This window comes from Melozone crissalis, unplaced genomic scaffold (assembly GCF_028551555.1).
Source record: "Melozone crissalis strain CALT ecotype California unplaced genomic scaffold, PUWL_Pcris_2 ptg000019l_1, whole genome shotgun sequence".
Taxonomy (NCBI): Eukaryota; Metazoa; Chordata; class Aves; order Passeriformes; family Passerellidae; genus Melozone; species Melozone crissalis.
Genome location: NW_026535797.1, coordinates 738516 through 762368, shown reverse-complemented (window position 1 = coordinate 762368; position 23853 = coordinate 738516). Strand labels below are relative to the sequence as shown.

General features: G+C 51.2%; 1 protein-coding gene across 2 annotated transcripts; it reads left to right on the top strand.

Annotated features, from left to right (window-relative positions):
* Positions 1-22774, top strand: PPP2R2D (protein phosphatase 2 regulatory subunit Bdelta). 2 transcript variants are annotated; one of them, XM_054276775.1, is made up of 10 exons: positions 1-116; positions 346-441; positions 10726-10823; positions 12971-13136; positions 14157-14269; positions 16550-16727; positions 17880-18044; positions 19434-19603; positions 20255-20346; positions 21418-22774. In XM_054276775.1, exons 1-10 carry the CDS (start codon positions 110-112, stop codon positions 21695-21697), a joined length of 1365 nt encoding a protein of 454 aa, XP_054132750.1. In that variant the 5' UTR covers positions 1-109; the 3' UTR covers positions 21698-22774. The 2 variants fall into 2 exon arrangements, with proteins under 2 accessions (XP_054132750.1, XP_054132749.1); XM_054276774.1 differs by having other exon boundaries at positions 343-441.
* The last annotated feature ends 1079 nt before the right edge of the window (positions 22775-23853 follow it).

Genomic DNA, 23853 nt, shown 5'->3' with positions numbered 1-23853 from the left:
CGCCCGGCAATGGGCGCCATTTTGAAACCGCGAACCCTCCCGCGGCTCCGGGCGGCTCTGTCCCGCTCCCGGCCCCGCTCCCGGCTCCGCTCCCGCGGCTCCCCCCGCCATGGCAGGTCTGTGTCCGCGCCCCGCGCTCGGCTCCGCGCTCGGCTCCGCGTTCGCGCCGGGATGGGCCGCGGCTCGGCTCCGTGTGGCCGTGGGAGCCGGCCGCAGGCCGGGCCGCGCCGGGCGGCAGCGGCGGGTGATGCGGGAGCGCGGCGGCCCCGAGGGCTCCGGGCCGGGCTCGGCGCGAGGTCCCCTCTCTCCCTCCCTCTCTCACCGCCCTTTCTCCCTCCGCAGTAGTGGCGAGAGCTGGAGGCGACGGCGGTGGCAGCAACAACGAGGTGCAGTGGTCCTTCTTGCAGGTGAAGGGGGCGATCGACGAGGACGTGGCGGAAGGTGAGGGGAGCCCCTGCACGCTGAGCCCTCCCGGCGGCCGCGGGGCAGCGCCGCAGCATCCCCGGCCGTGCCGGGGGGTGTGGGCCATGACTAAGCGAGCTCCCACCCGTAGGGCATCGCCGAGCAGTCACGGCGCCTTCCTCCGCGTCTTTAGTGTGAATCTCTGAGTCCCTGGGTAGTTGAGGTTGGAAGGCATCTCTGGAGATCACCCAGCCCAGCCCCTGCCCAGGCAGGGCCACCTGCAGCAGGGACACGGGAACGTGGCCAGCAGCGTTTGCAATGGCTCTGCAGAGGGAGACCCCAGCCCCTCCCGGGGCAGCTGCTCCAGGGCTCTGCCCCTCCAGGGAAAGAAGTTCTTCCCCGTGTTGGGTGGCACTCGCTGTGGTTCAGCTCCTGGCCGGTGCTCCTTGTCCTGGCACTGGCCTCTGGCAGCCCCTGGGCAGATCTGGAGGGGTTGGTGGGGTCCCCTCTCAGCCTTCCCTTCTCCAGCCTGGCCAGGCCCGGCTCCCACAGTCTGTCCTCACCTCAGGGATGCTCCATCCCAAAATGACCTCTGTGGCCTCTGCTGGACCCTCTCCAGGAGCTCCTTGACTTTCCTGTCCTGAGGAGCCCAAACTGGGCACGGTTCTGGGCTTAGGATAACTGTCTACAGTCCTGGGCTTAGGATAAAAGGTAACAACAGTGATACGATACAGGGAGAGGAAAAAAAGAAACACCAGTGGAGTCTGTCAGGCTTGTCAAGTTTCGCTCTGACGCACAGAGAGTGCAGCTCTGTCATTTGTGCTGCATTGAAAAGTGCAGTTTAAAGGGTTCCTGCAGCTGTGGAGAGATTTGATTCCCACTTGTTAACGTTTGGGAGCTATAAATAGGGATATTAAGCAGGGAAAAAGGGCACACCTTCACATTTCTCTGAAACTTTCCAGGCGCTTCGTGTTTTGGACAGAGTAGAAAACAAGAAATGTCGTAACTGGGAAAAGTGTTTTCTGTGGAGTGCAGAACCTGGGTGGAGTTTTGCTTGACTCTGATGAGAAAGTTCTTTTTTTGCCCCTAAATTTTCTGTGTTCCAGCTGCCCAGGCTGGCAGCGCTCCTTTCTAAAGTGTGAATTAACTTGCAGGGCCGTGTGTGCTCAGCTTGGGTTTGGGATTTTATTTTTGTTACTGGATGCAGTAAATATTTTTCCTTGCTGCCTGCTACGGGGGCATTGTGTTGACAGTGTTTTCATTTTCATGCCACTTGTTTGGCATTCCATTTAAAATAATGGCTATTGGAGGGATGGACTGGAAACTGCTCAAGAAACTGGGCTCACTCAGTTGTTTTCTTCCCTTTTCTCCCCTCTGTGCGTTTGTAGCTTGCTCTGAAGTTGCCAGAAATCTTGTAGAAATGTATTTAAGTAGCTTGTATGTTTTTTGAATGGTTCTTTTCTCTCGGACCTGTCACTGTGTGACTAAAAGTCAGTTCTCCATGAGTGAAGGATATATTCCTGAGGGCATCTTGCTTCAGGTAACTCCTGAGCAGCCTGGATTTGCACAGAGCAGGAAAGCTCCAGGAATCATTCAGCACCTGCTTTTGCAAAACTACCACTAAAGTTTCATTTTCCTGTGGGAATACCAGAACTATTTCCAGGCTTTGTGACTTCTTGATTTTTTTGTTTTGATTTGTGGCCTTTCTCCTCCAGTTACATTTTGCCTTGAAATTGGAATTAAATATAAAAAATACACTATTTATTTGCTAATAACTGCCCAAATTTAATTTCCCAGTAAGAGTACAAATACATAGCTAGATTCTGGGCTTCAGTTAGGGACATATTTACTCATTACCATCTTTTACATCCTCTCTTTCCAAACTGCACATCTAAACCTGCTTGATGGACAACTGTTGCCTTGAAACAGCCTTCAAATTGCACATAGATTATTGTGATGGTGCAAACTTGCTACTGCTGTCAATTTTTGGTCTATTTTGTGAAAGATCAGCTCTCTAGAGTAGGAGGACACCATGAAGTTGCTGTCCAGCCTATTCCATGCCAAGTGTTTTGCTGGATTTTCTTAGAGGTTTATTCAGGAGTCAGCCAGGCAACTTTACCAGGACATCCTTTCTTTTGCAGTGCAATTCTTACAGGCATTTTATACTCCGTGGTTGTTTCTCAGGTGTCTGGCTTCCTCACAAACCCGGGGACAAGTGGCTGTATCAGACTGGCAGCTGGATGTTCCTGACTGGGGCATTAATACAGAAAATCACTGTCTCCTCTTTGTCCTGGCCGTGCCTTGCCTTTCCTCGGTGACTAATCCCTGACCTCTGTTCTGCTCTGTGTCAGGAAAGAGAAGGGCACTGTTCAGTCTGACCGTTTCTGAGAGACCGGGCTAATCCATCACACATTGAATATGGATTTTGTAAAGGCTTGCATATGACTTTTCCAGAACAGAAAAGTTTAGTTGGACTCAGGAAAGAGGACTGGAGGATTAAACCGATTGAGTGAAAGATTTAATGTTAGGGATGGCAACAATCACAATTTGAAAACAAAGCTAATTAAAGATTGTGTGGCAATTTTGCTGTTAGAGTTAACCACGTGACTCCAGAACTTGCACTGATTGCCCATGGAACTTGTAATTCTTGGGCTGCTTTTTTTTGTAGAAAGACCTTTCTAAATAGAGAATACAAATGCTGCCAGAGACTTTATCACTTCCATGATTTTTGTGTTGAATTTGTTTTCCATGTTCAAATTTGTCCATTTTGGGAGGTTCTTTTTTTGGGGCAAGTAAAATGTAAATCTGTTTATTAAATGTACAGATATGCCCAAATTCCTGTGGGCCAGATGTTCTGCATATAATCCATCACCCCTTGTGGATGCAGTGCTGTATCTCCAGTTAGTGACCCAAGAAATAAATTTCTTTTTTTTTCTAAATTCTCCAGATAGTGACTGGTATTGATTGGCTGTCCTGCCAAACTGAGGCATCCCTTGTTGCCATCACTTCAGCCAGCTCTCCTCCTGCTTTTGCCGCCTGTTAGGGGCTGGGTCAGGCACTCAGCAGTTTGCCAGGAAGCAGAGCACAAGGAGCAAGGACAACCACCATCTGATAAAAATATATTAGTCTGTAATCCTGAGTGCAGCTGCAAGTGATTTAGAAATGTTCTTTAGAAATTGTTGTTACAAATCAGTGGTTTAAAACATTCTCATGTGAGGTTCAGGAATTCACTTTGGCTATTCTGTTCTTAAAGGAAATTCAGGCACGGTTTTGTGCTTTAAAAAAACCCCCTGCAGTAGAGGTGCAGCTCTGTGATGTCTGGTTCAGTTGCATGGAGGGAGGTGCAGAATTGGTTGCAAGCTTTAATGTTGTTTTTTCCTGTAAGAGCTGGAAGGCAGGGAGCTAGTGACTGCAGAGCCACGTGCTGTGTGCTGTCACCCTGTCACTGGTCATGCCTGGAGGTGACACTTGCTGCAGAGGGGCAGAAGGGGGGCTGTAAGCTGGCTTTGGGCTGGGATTTCCTCGAAAGCCAGTGCTTTGGCACGAGCAGCACCTCAGGTGCCTCTTTGCCCTCCCTGACGCCTTCATTACATTTTGATGAAATATGAAGTTTGGTAAGATGTAGCTTGTGAATGGTGGAGAGTTGGAACAAGCAGTGGATATCAATTGCAGAGTTGTAAGTGGGAATGCACAACAAAGCAGTTTGGGTAGGGGGAATACAGGACTTAGTGCAAGTCTTCCTGTGTGAGCCACTGGACTGGTCCCTGCAGACGGGCAGGCTGCATGCACAGGGGAAAGCCTAATGGAAAATGACAAAACCCACTATTTTTTTAAAGGGTGGAAGGTGTGAAAGCTTCAGCTGAAATTTTCTGATCATGTTAAGACTTTTATGAACTCCTGATAGAAGTACACCCAAAACCATCACAATGAGCTACTTAGAAAAAACTAACAATAGCATGAATTAATTAAATACACTTCTAGCAGGAGAAGGCTTACTGGAATTAGTCTTCCAAAGGTTAAAAAAATTATACCAAGGCAGTAGATTTGCACAAAGAGTACTGGATTATGTCACGAATCTGAGAAACAGCCTCCAGAATTTCTCATGGCTTGTAGGGAAGGCAGGGCAAGCTCTGCAGGCAGGAAAGGAGCACATCTGTGGAACTGAGCTCTGGCTTTGCTGCTCCTTTTGGTGCCATGCTGGTCTGGCTGTCCCTGCACTGACACAGCTCTGTGCACCCCAAACTCAGCAGGCAGCTTTCTTGGGGTGGCATGCAGAGGCTGGACTCCCAGTGCCAGGTCATGGTCCGGTTCCATTGGTAGGAAACTCAGACTGAGCTGCAGGAGGGGATGGCACTCGCGTCTGCCATGAGCTCTGGGGTGCTGTGCCATCCCTGGGGGTGCTGGCAGCCCCTGAGCAGGGTGCTGTCTGTCTGTCTGTCTGTCTGTCCACGCTCTGCTCCCAGCGGAGCAGCCTGCGCGCTCCTGCAGGAGCCAGGTGGCTCAGCTCCAGGCATCCAGGACACCCAGGAGCTGGCAGGCTTTCCCACCCAGCTCCAAACAAGATGTTTGGAGTCTGCCATGGCCTGTCAGCAGCAGCACTGACCTCACAGAGCTTCTGCTTCCCGGCTGCCCGGTGCCCTGCTCTTGCTTTACCTTCAATCTGTTCAAGGAGTTCAGTTAGTAAAAGCAGAGTTATTTTGGACTAAGTTAACGCTGCCAGGTGCCTAAAGGCAGTTCAAGCCAATTTCACAAGTGAGGTGAGTATTAGGGCATAAAAAAGTAGTTAGTTCTTACAAATACCTCAGGTTGGCAGAGCGTTTAGCAGTGGATGCTGAGGGAAGTTTGGTCTGAGCAAAACGATACCTCTTTGGCTTATTCTCCTGATTTCTGGTACACCTCACTCCTGTGATAACTCTTCAAACAAATCCTGCAAGTGGAAGTGTACAAATTGAGTATATAAGGAGGCATATTCTGATAACTTGGATGCGTGTGTGTATTGTCAGGTGGTTATTGGCAGCTGTAGAGCTTGGCTCGTGTTTCAGTACAATTGTGATTTCCATCAGCTGTTAGGAAACAGCGCTTGAGGAGCACTGACAGCAGGAGCAGCCGGTCCCTCCCCACGCAGGGTGGCCCCTCTGCTCCACTGGCTGTCCTGGCAGCCGCAGGGCACAGCCCTCCTTCACTGAGAGCCAGTCAGGGACACGGGCAGGGAGGAGGGAGGGGTGGCTGCAATGGCAGCACCAGGAGGGGGGAGCAGGGTGCTGCCAGCAGCCATCCCAGCTGCAGAGCTCTCTGACCTCACACCCCGCTTCCCTTGCCCACCCCAGAGCCCTGAGTGCAGCTGCTCGTCCCCGGGAGTGTTTGGGAAGTGCGGTTACTGCACATCAGTGACAAGCAGTTCTGAGGCCCTGTGTGTCTGCAACTTGTTAAGCTCCAATAGGAGTTTGGTTTTTAAACATTTTTTCTATGATTTGCTCTTTAGCAGGTGCTGGTATCTAAATTGCTTCATTTTCTTTGATAATCTCTTCCCTCTAAAGGGGCTCTCTTTTTTTTTTTTTTTTGACTGATCTTATTTGCTCCTATTATATTTTTTATTTGAAGAGTCTTTCCTGAGTCGCTCTGAAGCGATGGCTCCTTGCTGTTCTCACTGCCCGTGTTTGTCACCTGTGGTCCCTCAGAATGGTCTGTTGTCCCTGTCTGCTGCAAAGAGAGTTGTGTTCCTTCTGATGTCGTGTCACAGGGTTCAGCACAGCATTCCAGGGGGATCCCAGTGCCTGCTCTCTGAGTTGGTGTGGGAGCACATAACCTGTGCTGATCCCTTCTGCACTCGGCTTGCTTCCCATTTGCTGTGAGAGGCCACACAGTGCCTCCCACAGCTTTGTCCAGCCACAGATAGCTCCAGCTTTGTAGGATGGCAGTGTTGGAGGGAAGGTGTGTCACCTCTGAGCCTGATCACAGCCACAGAAATATTCCCTCTGTCCCCTGACAGCCCGTGCCAGCCTGCAGGCCAGGCCGGCCATTTCCTCTCAAAGAGGAGCCTCTGCAGAGGTTTCCCTGGGCCTCACAGAAGTTCTGCTTTGGTCCCAGGATGGGCCATGGGAAATGGGGCTGTGCATTCAGACTCCTCTCGGGGAGCAGGACAGGAGCCAGGTGTGCAGGCAGGCATTGTTCAGGCTTTGTGCTGAAGTGGTATGTTGCCCATTACATATTTGGAAAAGTCTAGGTTAGAATGCCCTGGAAGCTGGAACAGCCTCCTTTTTAGGTGCTGTTAGAGAGCTGTGAGTGTTTGGTTCCTTTTCACTCCATGTCTGAGGAGTGGGTTTGTGACAAAAGGCTCTGAGCAGCTCAGGAGGATGAGAGGCACTGGTGCTGACCATGTCTCATTAGTGTTGGTCCTGAGTGCAAGCTGCAGCTGCCAGTTCCTTCTCCTATGTGAGCCATCAGGTAATTGCATGTTTTCAGGTTTGGGTTCTAACCAGAGCAGCCATGCACAGGCAGCTTAGAGAGGAAAAGTTCACAGGAGCTAATTTTAGGCACCTGATGTAGATGTTGTGGATCTCTTTGCATTCTCCATTACCTCAGCTGAGAGCCCGGGCGTTGATAGCGGTGTCAGAAATACCCGGCATGAATCCTGGGGGGATTAAGTTAGTTTGCAGGTATAAGCTTGCTGTCATCTCCAAATGCTAACAAAAGCTGGTCTCTGCCACCCCAGCTCCCTTCTCTCCCAGCAGAGCTTGCCCAGCAGGCTCTGGAGGCTGTCAGCTCCCCAGAATTCTGGCAAGAGTTGTTTACAGGGAGGTTCGCACGCAGCAGAGATGGTGAAAGGCTCGGAGCGCTCAAACTGAGCTTTGTCACATCTGTCAGGGCTTGCAGGGCTCTCCTGAGGCGGGCAGTGGGCTCCACCACGTTGCTGCAGAGCTGCATTTGTGGCCTCTGATGTGTTGGGGTGGTGTTTCCTGCCCATGGAAGTGATCAGTGCTCCTAAGTTTGGGGGTACAGAATCACAGTGTATTTGCCAGCAATCCTTTTAATACCCACTGTGAAAACAGCTCGGAGTTTCTCCTCTGGATGCAGTGTAACCAAGTTGGAACTCATTTCCAGAACTGAGGCTAAATGTGAATTTTTCTTGTCTGGAAAGAAACATGGCCAGCCTTGTACGTTACTGTGAAGTCCCAGGGATTGCTGCCCTCCCTCCCTGGATACAGCAGGAGGATTTACATGGGTGCAGAGCAAGTCCCAGCCCCACAGGGACAGAACTGGAGGGACAGCTGGACAAACCTCTGTTTCTAGAAAAGCAGGACCTGGGAAGAGCCTTGGGGTGCTGTCCATGAGCAAATATCACATTGCTTTGGCTTTGCTCACCCTTCCCCACATTCCGTTGGGAGTTACTCTGCTGGCATGGACAAGAGGCTGAAGGTAAGGCAGGGGGATAAGACTGGTGCTTGTATACCTGAGAAGAAGTTATGACATCTAATAAAAATCCTAGAAATCCCAGAGTTAATGCAATGATGGAGAGCCTGCAGAGCTTCGCTTTGTTCTTTCCTAAAAGTTTTAAGGTGACTTGGAAGTGAGGAGCAAATGTAGGTGGGTGAAGTGTTGAGCAGAACAGGAATGGTTTGGAATTCATTCTGTGCTTTACTTGGAGTCTTTGGAATATTTTTTTTTTATTTCACCTGCTTTGAGATGTTGGAGTGCTGACGATAGTGGGTGGAATGATTTGGGGGATTGATCTGCTTCAATTAAACGTGCCAATAGGGAAAACTTTATAATTCATACATTTATGGATAAAACAAGTACAGGACTATTAAAGCAGGTATTTGCTCATTTTCCTAATTTTGTAACTTAGAAAATATTTGAAGGAAGGTTCTCTATTTTTGTCCTGCTGTGCCCCCCCAGTTCCCTGTTCCCTAGAGCATGTTGGTGACAGACTATTTCAGTGCATCTTCTTTCCCCTCCTCTCCCTGAATTTCTTGTTTCAAGCCATGGAATTTGGGTAGTGTCTGTGTTTTGGTGCATTTCCAGCCAGGATTGTTTGTCTGGGTAGCACTGCTGGGGAATAATGGCTGTGGCAGCAGCTGCTTTGGGCATTTTTGGGAAACAGAAATTATACACAGATCATTTTGAGCAAATAATTGTGTGAATACTCCAGTAGAAAATGGGAGAAGCTAATAATAACTCTTCTTTTTCTAAAATAAAATGGAAAAGTAGCTTTTGTGACTTTGAAAGAATTGTATGTGCTAAGGAGGCATTTATTCCTGCTGTTCATCCTGAATCTCCAAGGGTAAAAGGGATCCTTGCTAGAAGGGCTTGCAGGTGAGGGTAGTAGTGGAATATCAGTTTTGCTACTAATAAACTGCCATAACTCAAGGTCTTCTTCCTATCTGAGTACTGAAAATGTCATAAAATTCTCAGTGAAGTCACTTCACTGATTGTTTACCTTCTCGATTTGTTTCTTTTTCCTTGGTTTCCTGCTTCTCCAGGGTGTCTTCTAAAATCCCTGTGTATAATTAATAATAACTGATAATTGACTAGTAATTCCCTTTAAAGAAAGGTGACTATAAAACTGGATGTGTCCAAAAGCTGGTTAGTAAAGTGATATTGAAGGCTGGCATAAATCTGGCATATAATCTGTAGAAAGATTATATTTACTCATTTATTTAGTTGTTCTAAATATTTTTAATCCTGAAGGTAAATCATTATCTCTCCATACTAGGAAAAAACTTTTAAGGGCATCATTGATTAAAGATGAAAAATGAATTTATGTTGAGAAAACTCGTTAGCGTTTCTAATCTCCTTCCTTGTGAGAGTGGGGCATTATTGAACGGAATTTCAAAGATAGCACATCAAGATCAATGCAGGAAAGGAGTTTCCAGGGAGTTTCCAATTGCACACTCTGGAACTAATTGGTATGATACACTTCAAACCTCAGAATTTTGCTATCTGCATCATAAATGCAATATTTGATGTGAGCAGGAGCAGTGTTTGCTGAGTGCTTTGTCGGGTTTGTTACCATCTGCCCCAGCCCCAGGACAGACATTTCCAGCTCCTTATCTCACCTCCCCGTGGCTGGGCTTGTTCAGTGGCAACGATTTCTTTATTGCCACCTCCCAGAGGGGCTGGGGCTGCTCTGGGGGATGAGCACTGGCCCCTCTCCAGCCCAGGGGTTTTTTTCCTTTGCCCTCCTGCTTCCGTGTGTCCTGGCTGATGTTTCTGCCGGGAGCCGGCTCAGGAAGCTCAGCTGAACAATTTTGTTTCTATTTTGCCCCTTTGGCCGAGCAGAGCTGCCTGTTCCAGGCTCCTGAGGTTACTAACTCCCTGAGTGCTTGGCTTGGGAAGGCAGGTGTGCCTCAGCCTCACCTGGATCAGGGCACGCTGTGGGTGGGAGCAGCATGCACACACCTGGCAGGGTGCACACCCTGGGGTGGGGTCCCTGGGGGGGCTCGGGGCAGGGGTGTCCCCATGGACACTGCCCAGGGCAGGGATATCCCCATGGATAAAGCTCAGGGCAGGGATATCCCCATGGACACTGCCCAGGGCAGCACACACACCTGGGGAGCTCAGGGCAGGGATGTCCCCATGGACACTGCAGTGTTACTGCTCAGGGACAGCACACACACCTGGGGAGCTCAGGGCAGGGGTGTCCCCATGGACACTGCCCAGGGCAGCACACACACCTGGGGAGCTCAGGGCAGGGATGTCCCCATGGATAAAGCTCAGGGATATCGCCATGGATATTGCCCACAGGCAGCACACACACCATGGATGAAGCTCAGGACAGGGATATCCCCATGGACACTGCAGTGTTACTGCCCACACCTTGGGGAGCTTGGGTCAGGGATATCCCCATGGATAAAGCTTGGGGCAGGGATATCCCCATGGACACTGCCCAGGGCAGCACACACACCTGGGGAGCTCAGGGCAGGGATGTCCCCATGGATAAAGCTCAGGACAGGGATATCCCCACGGATATTGCCCACAGGCAGCACACACACCATGGATGAAGCTCAGGATAGGGATATCCCCATGGATAAAGCTCAGGGCAGGCATATCCCCATGGACACTGCCCAGGGGCAGCACACACACCTTGGGTTCCTAAGCCAGTGTACTTCAGGTGACTAAAGGCCTGCACTGAGGAATAAGTGTTTTAGCTTGTCAGTCAAAGTGTGTCAGGCTTTGAAACATGGCTGCATTTGGGGATGTAAATGAAGAATTTTGTCATTGCATTAATACAAGTTGTAATGCTTTTTTTTTGTGCTCAAGTCTTGGAACTCCTTGATTTGCTTTCCACATTACAGTGCTGGTTTATTTCTGTTCTCTTTACAGCTGATATAATTTCAACAGTTGAATTTAATTACACTGGTGATCTTCTTGCAACAGGAGACAAAGGTGGCAGAGTGGTTATATTTCAAAGGGAACAAGAGGTCAGTGACTCAAAAACAAAAGTGTTGTTACTACACCGTTCTTGTGTTGCACAGTCTCACTTCATCTGTTCATGCCCCGATATTTAAATGGAGAGTTTTCTCAGAAAACCCCAAGTTAGACACTTTTGTAAGTATCTGCCCTGTGCTGTACTTGGTAAGTTGGTTTCGTGAGGGTTCCCCTCCCTCCTTCCAAAAAAAAGTCCCCAAAATCCAAGTGAGCTCTTTATATTTACCTGGTGTCCTCAGTGTCGCTTTGCAGAATTTGGACTTTCTCCTGAATTTTTCCACTGGGTCAAGCTGACCTAAGATAAATCACAATGCCTTGGGAGAGAATGTAAAAGAAGTTTAGGAAATAAGTTGCAAGAACTACAGGATAAGGTAGTTAAAATTTGTTTGAGGATTTAAAAGCAGTGGAAACAGCCACTTCTGCAGAAACACTTGAGCATTTCCCATCAGAGAGGGGGAGCACTGTCCCTCCTGCACTGCCACAGCTCCTCTTCATGAGTTCAGCTGTGTGACAGTGCTCTAATGTTCCTGTGTGTTCATCCTGAGCTGGGATATCCCGAGCAGCAGTGGGGATGGAAATGTACACCAAGTGCTGAAAAGTAATTGTCATGTCTGGGAGGAATCTGGGATTGTGTTCTTTAAAAAGTCAGTATTCCACATGGCAGTTCTCACCAAAGTGTCTGCATATTCTGTCCTTTGAGGAGTTGAAGGGAACTTGAGGGTTTGAGCATCCTCCTGGGTCAGAAATACCAGAATTAATAATGGAATTTTAATTCAGCTTGTCTGTACACGAATGTTAGAGATCGTCGGGTGCTGTGGGATTTCTCCAGCAGAACCGCTCTGTTCTCGCTGTGGGGCTCAGATGATGCTCTGTCGGTGAGCACCTGGCCAGCGTGGTGCTCACTGTGCTGCTGGTCCCAGGCTGTCCCACAGGTGCCTCTCTGGTGGTTCTGGGAGGCTCTGGAGCAGTGAGGTGCCAGCAGCGCTGAAATGTTACCTGCCTGCACCCACACGGCCCCAGGCTCATTCATCATTTACTGGGGTGGCCAGAGAGAAGGTCAGAGGGGCCTCAGGCACACCCTGCACTTCTCAGGATCTTGGCCTTGCCTGATGTGGAGGGGGGCTATTATGGGTTGGCTCTCAGTTGTTCCGTAAGGCAAAACCTGCCTGTCGTGGCACTTCCTCAGAGAGGGGAAAACAAACCCAGGTCAGGCTGTTCGCACAGGAATGTTCAGCTGTCTCCCAGGGAACACAGGGAAGCACACATGGAAACTGAGGAAGAGTTGGGAATGAGGGACGTTTCTTTTGTCCTGTGCAAAACTGCAGCAACGAATCTACAATAAGCATATAAGGCTGGAACCTTAAAATAATAACCATATATTTTCCCCAGTTTGTATTTAAGATTCGGTTCACTAGGTCAGTGGCAGCTAAGGGTGGTTGTACAGCTCCCCAGACACTTGGGATTTGGGAAAGCACCCTGGAATGCTCTGCATCATGCCCTGGGCTCATAGGACTTGACTTCACTTGCCAGCAGCAATTACTCCAGCCAAACGTGTGAGTAGAGAGGGAAAGCACCGGTGCCAAGGCAGCTCACCCTGAGTGCAGGGAACTTCTGGAGGGGGTCAGGTGAGAGGAACCTGCCCACAATTCTTACAAGTCAATGATGCGTAGGGAGTAAAATCATGTAAAGTCTGAGAGTTCAGTGAGAGTGTGGAAACTCCACAGCTGTGAGACACTGCAGGGCAAACTGCACCCCTGGGGCTGTTCTGCACCACAAACCACTGACACCAGCTTACTCAGAAAGCCTGATAACAGGTTGCCTCAAATCTGATAATGCAAATCTGGGGAACCTTGGGACTTTGCTCTCTGTTCCTTGCTCCCACACCCACCACCTGAGAACAGCAAAGCCTGAAGGGTGCACAGATATTTATTTATGCATAAACCTACATTTCCAAAGAGGAAGGGCTGTGTGCACTGTATCGATGCTAAACTGGGTACAGTGCCACAGACTGAAGATTCAAAATTCAAGAGCTGTTGTAAAAGCTGACATTCTGATTGGCGGTTTCTAGTGGTTGTTTTGTGTGGGCCATTTCTGAGGGACCCAGTGCCACCAGCCTCAAGAAATGCTCTTTTTCTTGCAGACTAAAAGCCGTCCTCTCTCTCGGGGAGAATACAATGTTTACAGTACCTTCCAGAGTCATGAGCCTGAGTTTGACTACTTGAAAAGTCTAGAAATTGAGGAAAAAATTAATAAAATTAGGTGGTTACCACAACAGAATGCTGCTCACTTCCTGCTGTCTACAAATGGTAAGGGCCCTTTATTTTGCACAAAGAACTTTGTCTTTGGGATATTGTCTCACCTGTCATACACTTGGGGTTTTTTCTGACATATTTTGGGGTTGTTTTAATGCCTTCTCTAATTACATGCAAAATATGTCTTGATTGTAATGTTGGCTTTGTGACTATTGGGTCTGTTTAGTTTTGGGGCATCATGGAGCATGTGTAAATGAAATTGTACAACTGGGTACATGGGTTAGTGGGAACAGTTAGACTCATGTCTTAAAGGTATTTTCCAGCCTAAACTATTCTGTGGAAAAAACTTGCTCTTATTATCAGAGGAATACGTTATTTTAACAGTTTAGATCACTTTGTGAGGTCGTGGTGAAATTCTAAAAGCAGGAGTGACTTCTGTCTGCTGGTTTGTGCAATTAAAATAATTTCCTCTGATAGAAGTCTTAATAAAGCATTCTTTAAACAGTGTCATCTGAAATGCTCTGCAGGAGTTTGGGAGGAGAGGTTTGGCTCCAGTTAGCCAAGGCTCTCACCACTGGGTGAGACAAGTGTGCACTCAGTGCCTGCACTTGGAGCACTCTTGGCAGGTGCATTCCTTTGGGAACACTGGGGCAAAGCCTGATCTCTGCCTTTGGCTGGCTCTGAGCAGGTGCCTGGGACAAACCTGCTTTCCTTTAGGACCGTTAGTATGAGGCCTTCATGTGTTTGTTGGGTTTGGGCCCTAGCAGTGCTCTCCTAATGTAATTCAGCAAATCATCCAGCTTTAGTAGGGAATTTGGGTAATTGGAGTGTGAAACTCTCCCCAGGCACTGGCGTTTGGGCGAGTGGGAGGCACAGGGCCTTACTGCTCAGGCACAGACTGGGATCTTATTCAAACTGCACCTCACCTCGTGGGTAAAGAACTCGGTCAGGGTCCTTGTGCTGCAGGCAGGGGAAATGCAGACAGGGCACTCATGTCCTCTCTGCTGAGTGCACGTTTACTGATTTGATTTTGTATTCAATCCGTTCTCAAGCATGTGAATTTTCTGGTTTTAGATAAAACTATTAAACTATGGAAAATAAGTGAAAGGGATAAACGAGCCGAAGGTTATAATTTAAAAGATGAAGATGGAAGACTTAGGGAGCCTTGCCGAGTCACAGAACTACGGGTACGTCTCTGCTCTTTGGCTTTGTGTATCTCTCTGCATGCTCTTCTCTGTCTTTGTGCCACCAAACTGAAATGTGCAAATCACAAATGGTGTTTGTGTCAGGCTCATTGAAACCTTCAGAAAAAAATGGAGACACTTCATATTATTCCTGTATGTAAAAACTATTTTAAAAAGTTCCTCTGGGAAGCTTGAGGAAAACTTTCATCATTGTAATACTGTATTTCTAAGAGGATGACTCAAAGATTGGAATAGGGTATTCTGTGGCTGGATGAAGGTGTGTTTGTTAGAGCAAGTTCCAGGCATTTGTGTAACCTAATGTGCACTGGAATAGTCTTGGACATGCTGTAGTGGTAGGGTTAGTGCTCCAAACTTGGGATCATTTGGAGCAGGAGCCCAAGAAATGAAAGGTGGGGTTGGAGGTTTTCCTGGGGTTTCATGTTGTTCCACCATCAGCAGGGGCAGAACTGAGGCTCTCGATGCTCTCAAAGCCCCCCTCCATGGTCGAGACTTCAGCTGGAGGCATTTCTTGGGGTTTGTCTTGCTTTTACCAAAGCTGAATGTTGAGCAGAAGCTTTGGGTGTACAAAATGCGTTGGGAAAGGATTTCCATTGCCTCAGTGTGTGCAAGCCAGGGTTGGATTGAGTGTTCCATGACAGCAGCTACATCCCTTAGGATCCAGTGGTAGAAGGAGGTCGCAGTGGAGGTTTGGGTTCTGCTGCCTTGCCCTGCTGGAGCAGGCACCAGCTGGGGCTCTGGAGAGGCACTTTGGGCTCTGTCCTGCACGGGGGGAGCAGCAGCAGCAGCAGCAGAACCTCTCCTGTCTGTCAGTCCCCTGCACTTGCTGCTGCTCTGGCCTGCAGCCCTTGCAGCCTAGGAGAAGGGCTGATGGATGAGCCACATCTGAACAAGAGCTGGCTGGAGCAAAAACCTCACCTGGAGGTACCTTCATGTGTTAAAGTGCCCAGGGTTTGGAGAGCCGGAGTGTACCAGGAGCTCTGGGGCTCCCTTGGCAGGTTTTGTTACAGAAACACAGTGCCCATGTTCATGGGGACGTGGCCATGGAGGAGAAGCAGCCCTTCACACAGAGACCATGGCACTTCCAAGTCCCATTGCTGATCTTTCCCAGTAGTGCACCTGTGCTGTCACAGCCAGGCTGGGAGCACTCTGCTGAGATAGGACAGTGGCCTGATAAAAAGTAATGGGTTAATTGTAGTCGTCAGTTGGTGTAAACAGGCTGGGAGATACAAGCCAGGAAGGCAGGTAGGCAGCTCTGGGCTGGATCGGTCCTTGTTCCAGGAGGACGGGTTACCTTAGGCACCCCTGAGCTCAGCTGCCTGTGGGAGCAGGACATCCAGGTGTGCCTGAATTCCTGCTGACTGTTCATGAGCAGATTGGGAGTTTTCTTGGAGACTGCTCTGGCCAGCTTCCTGAGCAGCCATCCAAGGTCTGGGGACATTTCTAAGGGTTTGTTTACAAACACAGCCCACGTGCTGTTGGGTGAGGCACCAAGGGCTGGCTTTGGCTGGGAGGTTTCCTGTTGGCAGTGTCCAAAGTCAGCATCCATGTGCTCTCTCCGTATTTTTTGTGCTCAGTGGATTTCAGAAGTGTTTAGTCACCAAATCAATACAGAAATCTGTGCAGTGCAATTAATTAATTGCCATCAAACAAGCTGTGGGGTTCAGGGCTCAGTGTTGGCGCCAGTTCTGTTTAAGGTCTTTATTGATGATCTGGCTGAGGAGATCGAGGGCGGCCGCTGAGTTGACAGAGGATGGAACGTGAGTGGGATGTGCATCTGCTGGGGGCAGGAAGCTCTGCAGGGGAAACTGGACAGGCTGGATTTGTGGGCCAGGGCAGAGGGGTGAAGTCCCCATCTCTGGAGGGGTTTCACAGCTGTCTGTGGCACTTGGGGACGGGGGATGGTGGCGGCCTCAGCAGGGCTGGGGGAATGAACTCAATCCGGAGGGTCCTTCCTAAGGCACTGACCCTGTGCTGGGTGATGTGTGGGGGTCAGCAGTGACCCTGTGGGGGTCAGCAGTGACCCTGTGGGGGTCAGCAGTGACCCTGTGCTGGGTGATGTGTGGGGGTCAGCAGTGACTCTGTGGGGGTCAGCAGTGACCCTGTGGGGGTCAGCAGTGACCCTGTGCTGGGTGATGTGTGGGGGTCAGCAGTCACTCTGTGCCAGGGTGATGTGAGGGGGTCGGCAGTGACCGTGTGCCCAGGTGACCCCGCGGGGGTCAGCAGTGACTCTGTGCCCAGCCCCTGTGCTCTGTGCCCGCCCAGGTGCCAACGCTGAAGCCCATGGACCTGATGGTGGAGGCCAGCCCGCGCAGGACCTTCGCCAACGCCCACACCTACCACATCAACTCCATCTCTGTCAACAGCGACTACGCCACGTACCTGTCTGCCGACGACCTCCGCATCAACCTCTGGCACCTGGAGGTCACCAACAGGAGCTTCAGTATCCTTTGGTGCCCCCTGCACGGCAGGTGCAGCTCAGCTGCCTGTGTTTAAGAGAATCACCTCACTGGTACTAATTAGAGTGGGTGTTTGAAGCCAGGGCTTCAAAGAGAATTTCTGAAGTCTGGAGGTGTAATGCAGTGAAAGCAGGCTCTGGGATGCTCAGTCTTTGCTGAGGGCAAGCATGCCTCCAGTGGAAAACTGTCAGTAGAAACATCAGAGAGGGTTTGATTTCTAAGGAGAAATTGAGGAATTGTGGGAGCATCCCTAACTTGTGAAGTTCAGTCAGGTTAAATAACAGTTTTTGGATATGAACAGTAGATCCTCTGTTACTGTGAATACTTCCTTCAAAGTTTGTGGTCTCTTAACCAAGTGACACTTCTCTTGAAACCAAATCTCAATATTTTTTCATGTCAAATGATACCATTAACTGCAGAAGTAATTTTCAGATCTTTCTGCAAACCTCTGCAACTAAAACTAACAGAGTGCTTTACATTGACAAATCTGCGGTAAAATAAAAGTTGCAGGAGTACTGATGCCTAAACAGGTCAATTTCCAAAGTTTTAAATCAGGTTTTCCAAAGCTTTAGGTAAAGCAATGAGGTTTATTTGGTGTGCACTAGGAAGCATTAAGAAGGAGGCTTAGGGAGGCTTGCTGGACTTTGATTCTTGTGAGATATTCTTTCACTCCAGGAGTCTGAAAGTGCCCAGTGTCTGTGGATTTGAGATGGAGAAAGCACTTTTTAAAAAGTGGAGAGGCACTTTTTAAAAAGAGTATGTAATGACGGGCCAAAGGGGAATGGCTTCCCAGAGCCAGAGGGCAGGATTAGATAGGATATTGGGAATTGGGAATTGTTCCCTGCAGGGTGGGCAGCCCTGGCACAGGTGCCCAGAGCAGCTGTGGCTGCCCCTGGATCCCTGGCAGTGCCCAAGACCATGTTGGACAGGGCTTGGAGCAATCTGGTCCCTTCCACCCCAGACCATTCTGGGATTCTGTGACCTGTCAAATCCAATTCTCCAGGCTGTCCCCCACTCTTGTACCTTACACAGGGTGGGAAGGAAGCTCTTGCCCCCGTTTCCTAGGTGGCATTGTTAAGCTCTGTGGCTGATGAGCTGCCGGTGTGAAGCGTTTCAGCCTTGACCAGCTGTGGCAGACATCGTGGACATCAAGCCGGCCAACATGGAGGAGCTGACGGAGGTGATCACGGCGGCCGAGTTCCACCCGCACCACTGCAACGTGTTTGTGTACAGCAGCAGCAAGGGCACCATCCGCCTGTGCGACATGCGCTCGTCAGCGCTGTGCGACCAGCACTCCAAGTGTGAGTGCCCCCTTTGCTGCCCCCTTCCTGCCCCCTTCCTGCCCCCTTCCTGCCCCCTTCCTGCCCCCTTCCTGCCCCCTTCCTGCCCCATTCCTGCCCCTTCCTGCCCCCTCCAGCCCCGGGGGACCCGATCTCCCTGGGGAGCTCCAGAGCAGCAGTGCTGGGCACGTCTCAGTTGTCCTGTTCTGGCCACCCCTGGGCACAGGTGTAGCATGAGGCACCACCTACCTGGCTGCTCTTTGCCCGTTTGTGCCCCATAAACTGATGGGGATGAGTGCTTTGGGCACAGTGAGGCCTGTCTGCTGGCCACACTCCGGCTGGCTGCCTCTCAAGGCATCTGCTCTCCCCGTGCCAGTTCAGGGCAGCTCTTGCACCTCTGTGCATTGCAAACTGGGCTGCCAGAATCCCTGTCCCCTGTGACCCGTGCAGCTGCTAGGATGGGATAGGATGAATCCCTAGGAATATGCCCTGGAAGTTTCCAGGGATGCAGGGTGGCTGCTGAGCCACCAAGGCACGAGCAGGTGAGGAAATAAAGCTTTGCTGTGGAAGCCATGGGGATCCTGCCCAGGCCTTGCACACAGGCACGTGTTCCTGTTCCCTGCTGGCAGAGCTGAGCTCTAGCATTGCCCAGCCCTGGGGGTGCCTGCCACACAGACGCTTCCAGGCCAGCTTCCTGCAGTGCAGAGAGGGCTTTCTTGGGCTAGAAGGAAATACTTGTGCAATGGGAAGTGACTAATGCAAGGCCACCCCACTGATCTGGTTCAGTGTTGCATTAAATCACTTAAATGCACTTTATTTTTAACTGCTTGGGACTGAATCACATCCTGCTACAAGGGGTCTTTCAAAAATGAGTGAGATCTGGGCAGCCTGGGCCAGGAATCTCTGATTTCAGAGGTTGACTTGTGGATTTAAACAACACGTGTTGATCTGCTCTCTAAAGTCACACAAACCGTGTTGCAAACGTAGCTGCTCACGTTTCAGGGTTTGTTTAGTACAGCTGTGGTTCAGAGCTAAAGACAGGACATGGTCCAGTGGTCTCCTGGTGTTGGGGTCCCTGCTGCTCCCACCTGCTGCTGTTGTGGCTGAGGTGTAGATCAGGTGTGATGGTTGCAGTACCCACTGCAGTTTGCTGCTCTGGTTGATCCCCAAGACTGTGAGTTGTGGTTTGCTGGTGCTGTGCTCTGGTTGAATGTTGGAGATGGACATCTGGCATTCTGGTGACCTAGAGCACAACAGTGCTAAAAAAGAGATTATTTCTGAGAAGCGTCTAACAGCAACTTCCTTCAAAAAGAAACTAGTGACTGATTTAAAATTCTCCAGTACTGAAAACACGGAGGCCATGTAAGAGCCGGCGTTGGTTTCATGTGGAACTGTGTGTTCTCTCTGCAGTTTTTGAGGAACCTGAAGATCCTAGCAGCAGATCATTTTTTTCAGAAATAATATCCTCGATATCTGATGTGAAATTCAGCCACGACGGGCGATACATGATGACAAGAGACTACCTGTCTGTCAAGGTGTGGGACCTCAACATGGAGAACAGGCCCGTGGAGACCTACCAGGTAGAGCAGGCCGCGTGCCGAGCCGTCCCCTCTGTCCCCTGGCCGCGTGCATGTCCAACGCGTGTCCCCTCTGTCCCCTGGCCGTGTGCGTGTCCCCTCTGTCCCCTGGCCGCGTGCGTGTCCAACGCGTGTCCCCTCTGTCCCCTGGCCGTGTGCGTGTCCAACGCGTGTCCCCTCTGTCCCCTGGCCGCGTGCGTGTCCCCTCTGTCCCCTGGCCGTGTGCGTGTCCAGCGCGTGTCCCCTCTGTCCCCTGGCCGTGTGCATGTCCAGCACGTGTCCCCTCTGTCCCCTGGCCGCGTGCGTGTCCCCTCTGTCCCCTGGCCGTGTGCGTGTCCAACGCGTGTCCCCTCTGTCCCCTGGCCGCGTGCGTGTCCCCTCTGTCCCCTGGCCGTGTGCGTGTCCAGCACGTGTCCCCTCTGTCCCCTGGCCGCGTGCGTGTCCCCTCTGTCCCCTGGCCGTGTGCGTGTCCAACGCGTGTCCCCTCTGTCCCCTGGCCGCGTGCGTGTCCCCTCTGTCCCCTGGCCGTGTGCATGTCCAGCACGTGTCCCCTCTGTCCCCTGGCCGTGTGCGTGTCCCCTCTGTCCCCTGGCCGTGTGCGTGTCCCCTCTGTCCCCTGGCCGCGTGCGTGTCCAACGCGTGTCCCTTCCCCAGGTGCACGAGTACCTGCGCAGCAAGCTGTGCTCCCTCTACGAGAACGACTGCATCTTCGACAAGTTCGAGTGCTGCTGGAACGGCACCGACAGGTGAGGGCGAGGGCTGAGGGTGTGCCAGGGGCTCGGCCTGGCCAGGGCCAGGGCTGCCCACGGCTCCGAGTCACCAGTGTGGGGCACACATCCCTGCGTGGGCAGGGCACACCAACAGCACTGCCAGGGCTGCTCCTGCCCTGTGCCCAGGTGAGCCCCGCCTGCAGAGCCCAGCGCAGGAGGGACCTGCAGCTGCTGGAGGCAATCCAGAGGAGGCACCAGATGATCAGAGGATGGAGCAGCTCTGCTGGGAGGAAAGGCTGGGAGAGCCTGTTCAGGCTCTTCCTGAAAGGCTGTTCACCTGGAGAGGGGAAGCTCCAGGGTGGCCTCACAGTACCTGAAGGAGCCAAGAAACTGGAGAGTGTTTACATGGGCCTGCAGTGCTGGGACCCAGGGAATGGCTCTCACTGCCAGAGGGCAGGGCTGGGTGGGATATTGGGAATTGGGAATTGTTCCCTGGCAGGGCTGGATGGGAGATTGGGAATTGGAAATTGTTCCCTGGCAGGGCTGGATGGGAGATTGGGAATTGGGAATTGTTCCCTGGCAGGGCTGGATGGGATATTGGGAATTGGGAATTGTTCCCTGCAGGGTGGGCAGCCCTGGCACAGGTGCCCAGAGCAGCTGTGGCTGCCCCTGGATCCCTGGCAGTGCCCAAGGCCAGGCTGGACACTGGGGCACCCTGGGACAGTGGGAGGTGTCCCTGCCATGGCAGGGGTGGCACTGGGGGGCTTTGGGGTCCCTTTTAGGCAAACCAGTCTGACTTCTGTTGTCAAGGGACAGAGGGATAGAGGAGCACCAGGAAAACCTGCTTTGCTCACGTGCACTGAACCAAGTGTCCCTGCAGCTGAGTGCCAGTGGCAGGAGGGGACAGCAGGGCAGCACCTGCTGACAGTGAAGTGTTGCACTGGAAGCAGTGCTCAAGCCCCAAGGAGTGGAGCAGGTGTCCAGTGGAGAGGAGAGCACTGGAGTGCCGTGGCCCGGTGATGAGCATGGTCTGACAGTCACGTGTGAGGCTGAGGAGGGGGTGGATTTTATCTCTCACAAGGTGTGCCTTCCTTTTCCTTGCACCAGTACAATCATGACTGGATCTTACAACAACTTCTTCCGGACGTTTGAGCGGAGCACGCAGCGGGACACCACCCTGGAGGCGTCCCGCGAGAGCAGCAAGCCCCGTGCCATCCTAAAGCCGCGCAAAGTGTGCACCACGGGCAAGAGGAAGAAGGACGAGATTACCGTCGACAGTCTGGACTTCAACAAGAAGATTCTGCACACGGCGTGGCACCCCGCGGAGAACATCATCGCCGTAGCTGCCACCAATAACTTGTATTTATTCCAGGAAAAGGTTAACTAAGGATGGCTGCCCGCGGACAGAGTCTCGTCTCGCATAGTTCAGCTCAGTTGTTTATCTGTAACAGAAGGCCTTGTTGTCCTATCAGTGAGGAACATTGATGCACTTACTTCCCTTGAGCTATCGGAGAGCATCTGGCCTGGCTTTGAGTTCCTGGCGTGGTTCTGCCTTCGGTGGGGTGGGAGCGTCCGCGCGCCTTTCGGGGAGGACCCTCCGAGGCAGAACTGGTGGACGGTGCTCAATGAGGCCAACACTCAAAACAATTGTATTTATTGATGTCTGAGCCTTCCTTTCCAGTTTAGAGACCAAAAAATTTAACACCTGAGAAGAAAAAGTTGTCATAAAAGTGTAATTTCTCTCTCTCGCTCTCTGCTGTAACATTTGGGCCTTTCAGAACATTTCTCGTGCTTGATGCCTGTCCATTCCTCCTCGGGCCCGGCCAGGGCCCGACCTCAGAGCACAGTGGCAGGGCTTGAGCTGGGGTCTAGGCAGGTGTCCATGGCTATTTACTCACCAACTGTACCTATAACCACACCTTCTGGTGGAAACCACTTAATAAATAACAGCCTATCAAACGTGTTCTTAGAGCTGGAGGGATGTATTCAGTCTTCTTTTTGTATTGCATGTCCTGAGCTGGTGCAGAACAGTTCTGGTGGCGCCTCTGACAGGGTTTGCCCCAAAACACCGAGTTTTTGGCGGACTAATACAAACTTTTTTGTGTAGTATTTCAGATTCTGAATTTAGAGTTTCCATGGCATTGTCATAGAGTTGGAGTTGCACTGGATTTGTTGTCAAAGGCTCTGTGTGTGCCAAGTAGGAGATGGAAAGGGTCCTAGAAACATCCACAGCCTTAACCAAGTGTCGGCCTTGCACGGAGGGAACCAAAACATCGACACCTTCTCTGCTCTGAGGATAAACGTGCAGCTTCCCGGTGCATCTCACCCTCAGCCAGAGACGGACCTGACGTGCGTTAATGGTTTTTAACCTTTTTAGTATTTGTCACAAAGGGAACAGTTTATTTTAAGTATTTGGCGTAGAATCTTGCATTTCCCACTGCAGTTCCAGAGCCAGGCCGGGCTGGGCTGCCCAGGGTGAGCCCCGACTGGCGGGACAGCAGCTGCTGGAGCTCTCTTGCTCACTTGTTTTAAGCCTTAGGTACTGTTTCTTTCTTTGTTCTTTTTTTCTTCCAAAGAGGCCTAAATCACATCCCCTTCCCCCGGATGAGCCCGGGGCCACGTCCAGCAGCCCCCAGCAGCCAGAGGCTGCGCTCTGCCAGGTGCCTGCAGCCTGGGAACTCCTTCCCAGAGCCCCAACTTTCCCCAGCCAGCCCCAAGTGTGGTTACACTCCGTTTTCCCTGGAAAGAGGGCTTGTTCCAGTCCCAAGAGCAAACCGTGGCCGTCCCGCCCCTCCCGGTACCGCCCCCGAGCCGCTGGGTCCCAGCAAGGTGGGAAGGACAAAGCCTGAGGTTCTCCCGGGAAAGGCTCAGGCCTGGAGTTGGTTGTGACACTTTGGAACTCTGGAGATGTGGAACTGGGGGTCGCTGAAGCGTTGATCCAGCCGCGTTCCCAACGCCTGCTCGAGCCGATCCGTGGGGTTGTACATAATTGTTCAGTTCTTTTGACCAAAAAGTTTAATAAATTTTAAATGTTTACCTGGCCGTGCTCCCTGTGTTTTGCAACGTTTCCTTCTGTGTGGGAGGGAGTTGGCTGGATGGGCCAGCCCAGGGGGTGTTTCCAGCTGGGATGGTTGGAGTGGCCTGGGCTGCTGGTTGTGGATCTGCTTTTTCAGCAAATACAAGTGGAATATCCTATTCTGCAGTCCTGTTTGCTTGTACCACTTACAGTTACATTTTGACTACTCTCATGGAATTTTTATCCTTTTATCTAAAGCCAGATTTCAGTGTCAAGTTTGGTAAAACTTCTGCCTAGTGGAGCACCTGGTGAAAGGTTTTACCACCATGGCCGGGGTGGAACTGGAAGGGGCAGTGCTGGGTGGGCTTTCAGGTCCCTCCCAGCCCAAACCCCTCTGGGCCTGTTCGTGCCCCAGGGCTTTGGGCAGGCGCACAGGGGAGCAGCCGAGGGAGCCGCACCCAGCCCCTGCCGGCCAAGGCCCTGGCTCAGCCCCTGGTGCTGGTTGTGCCGTGAAACTGGGATTGAGG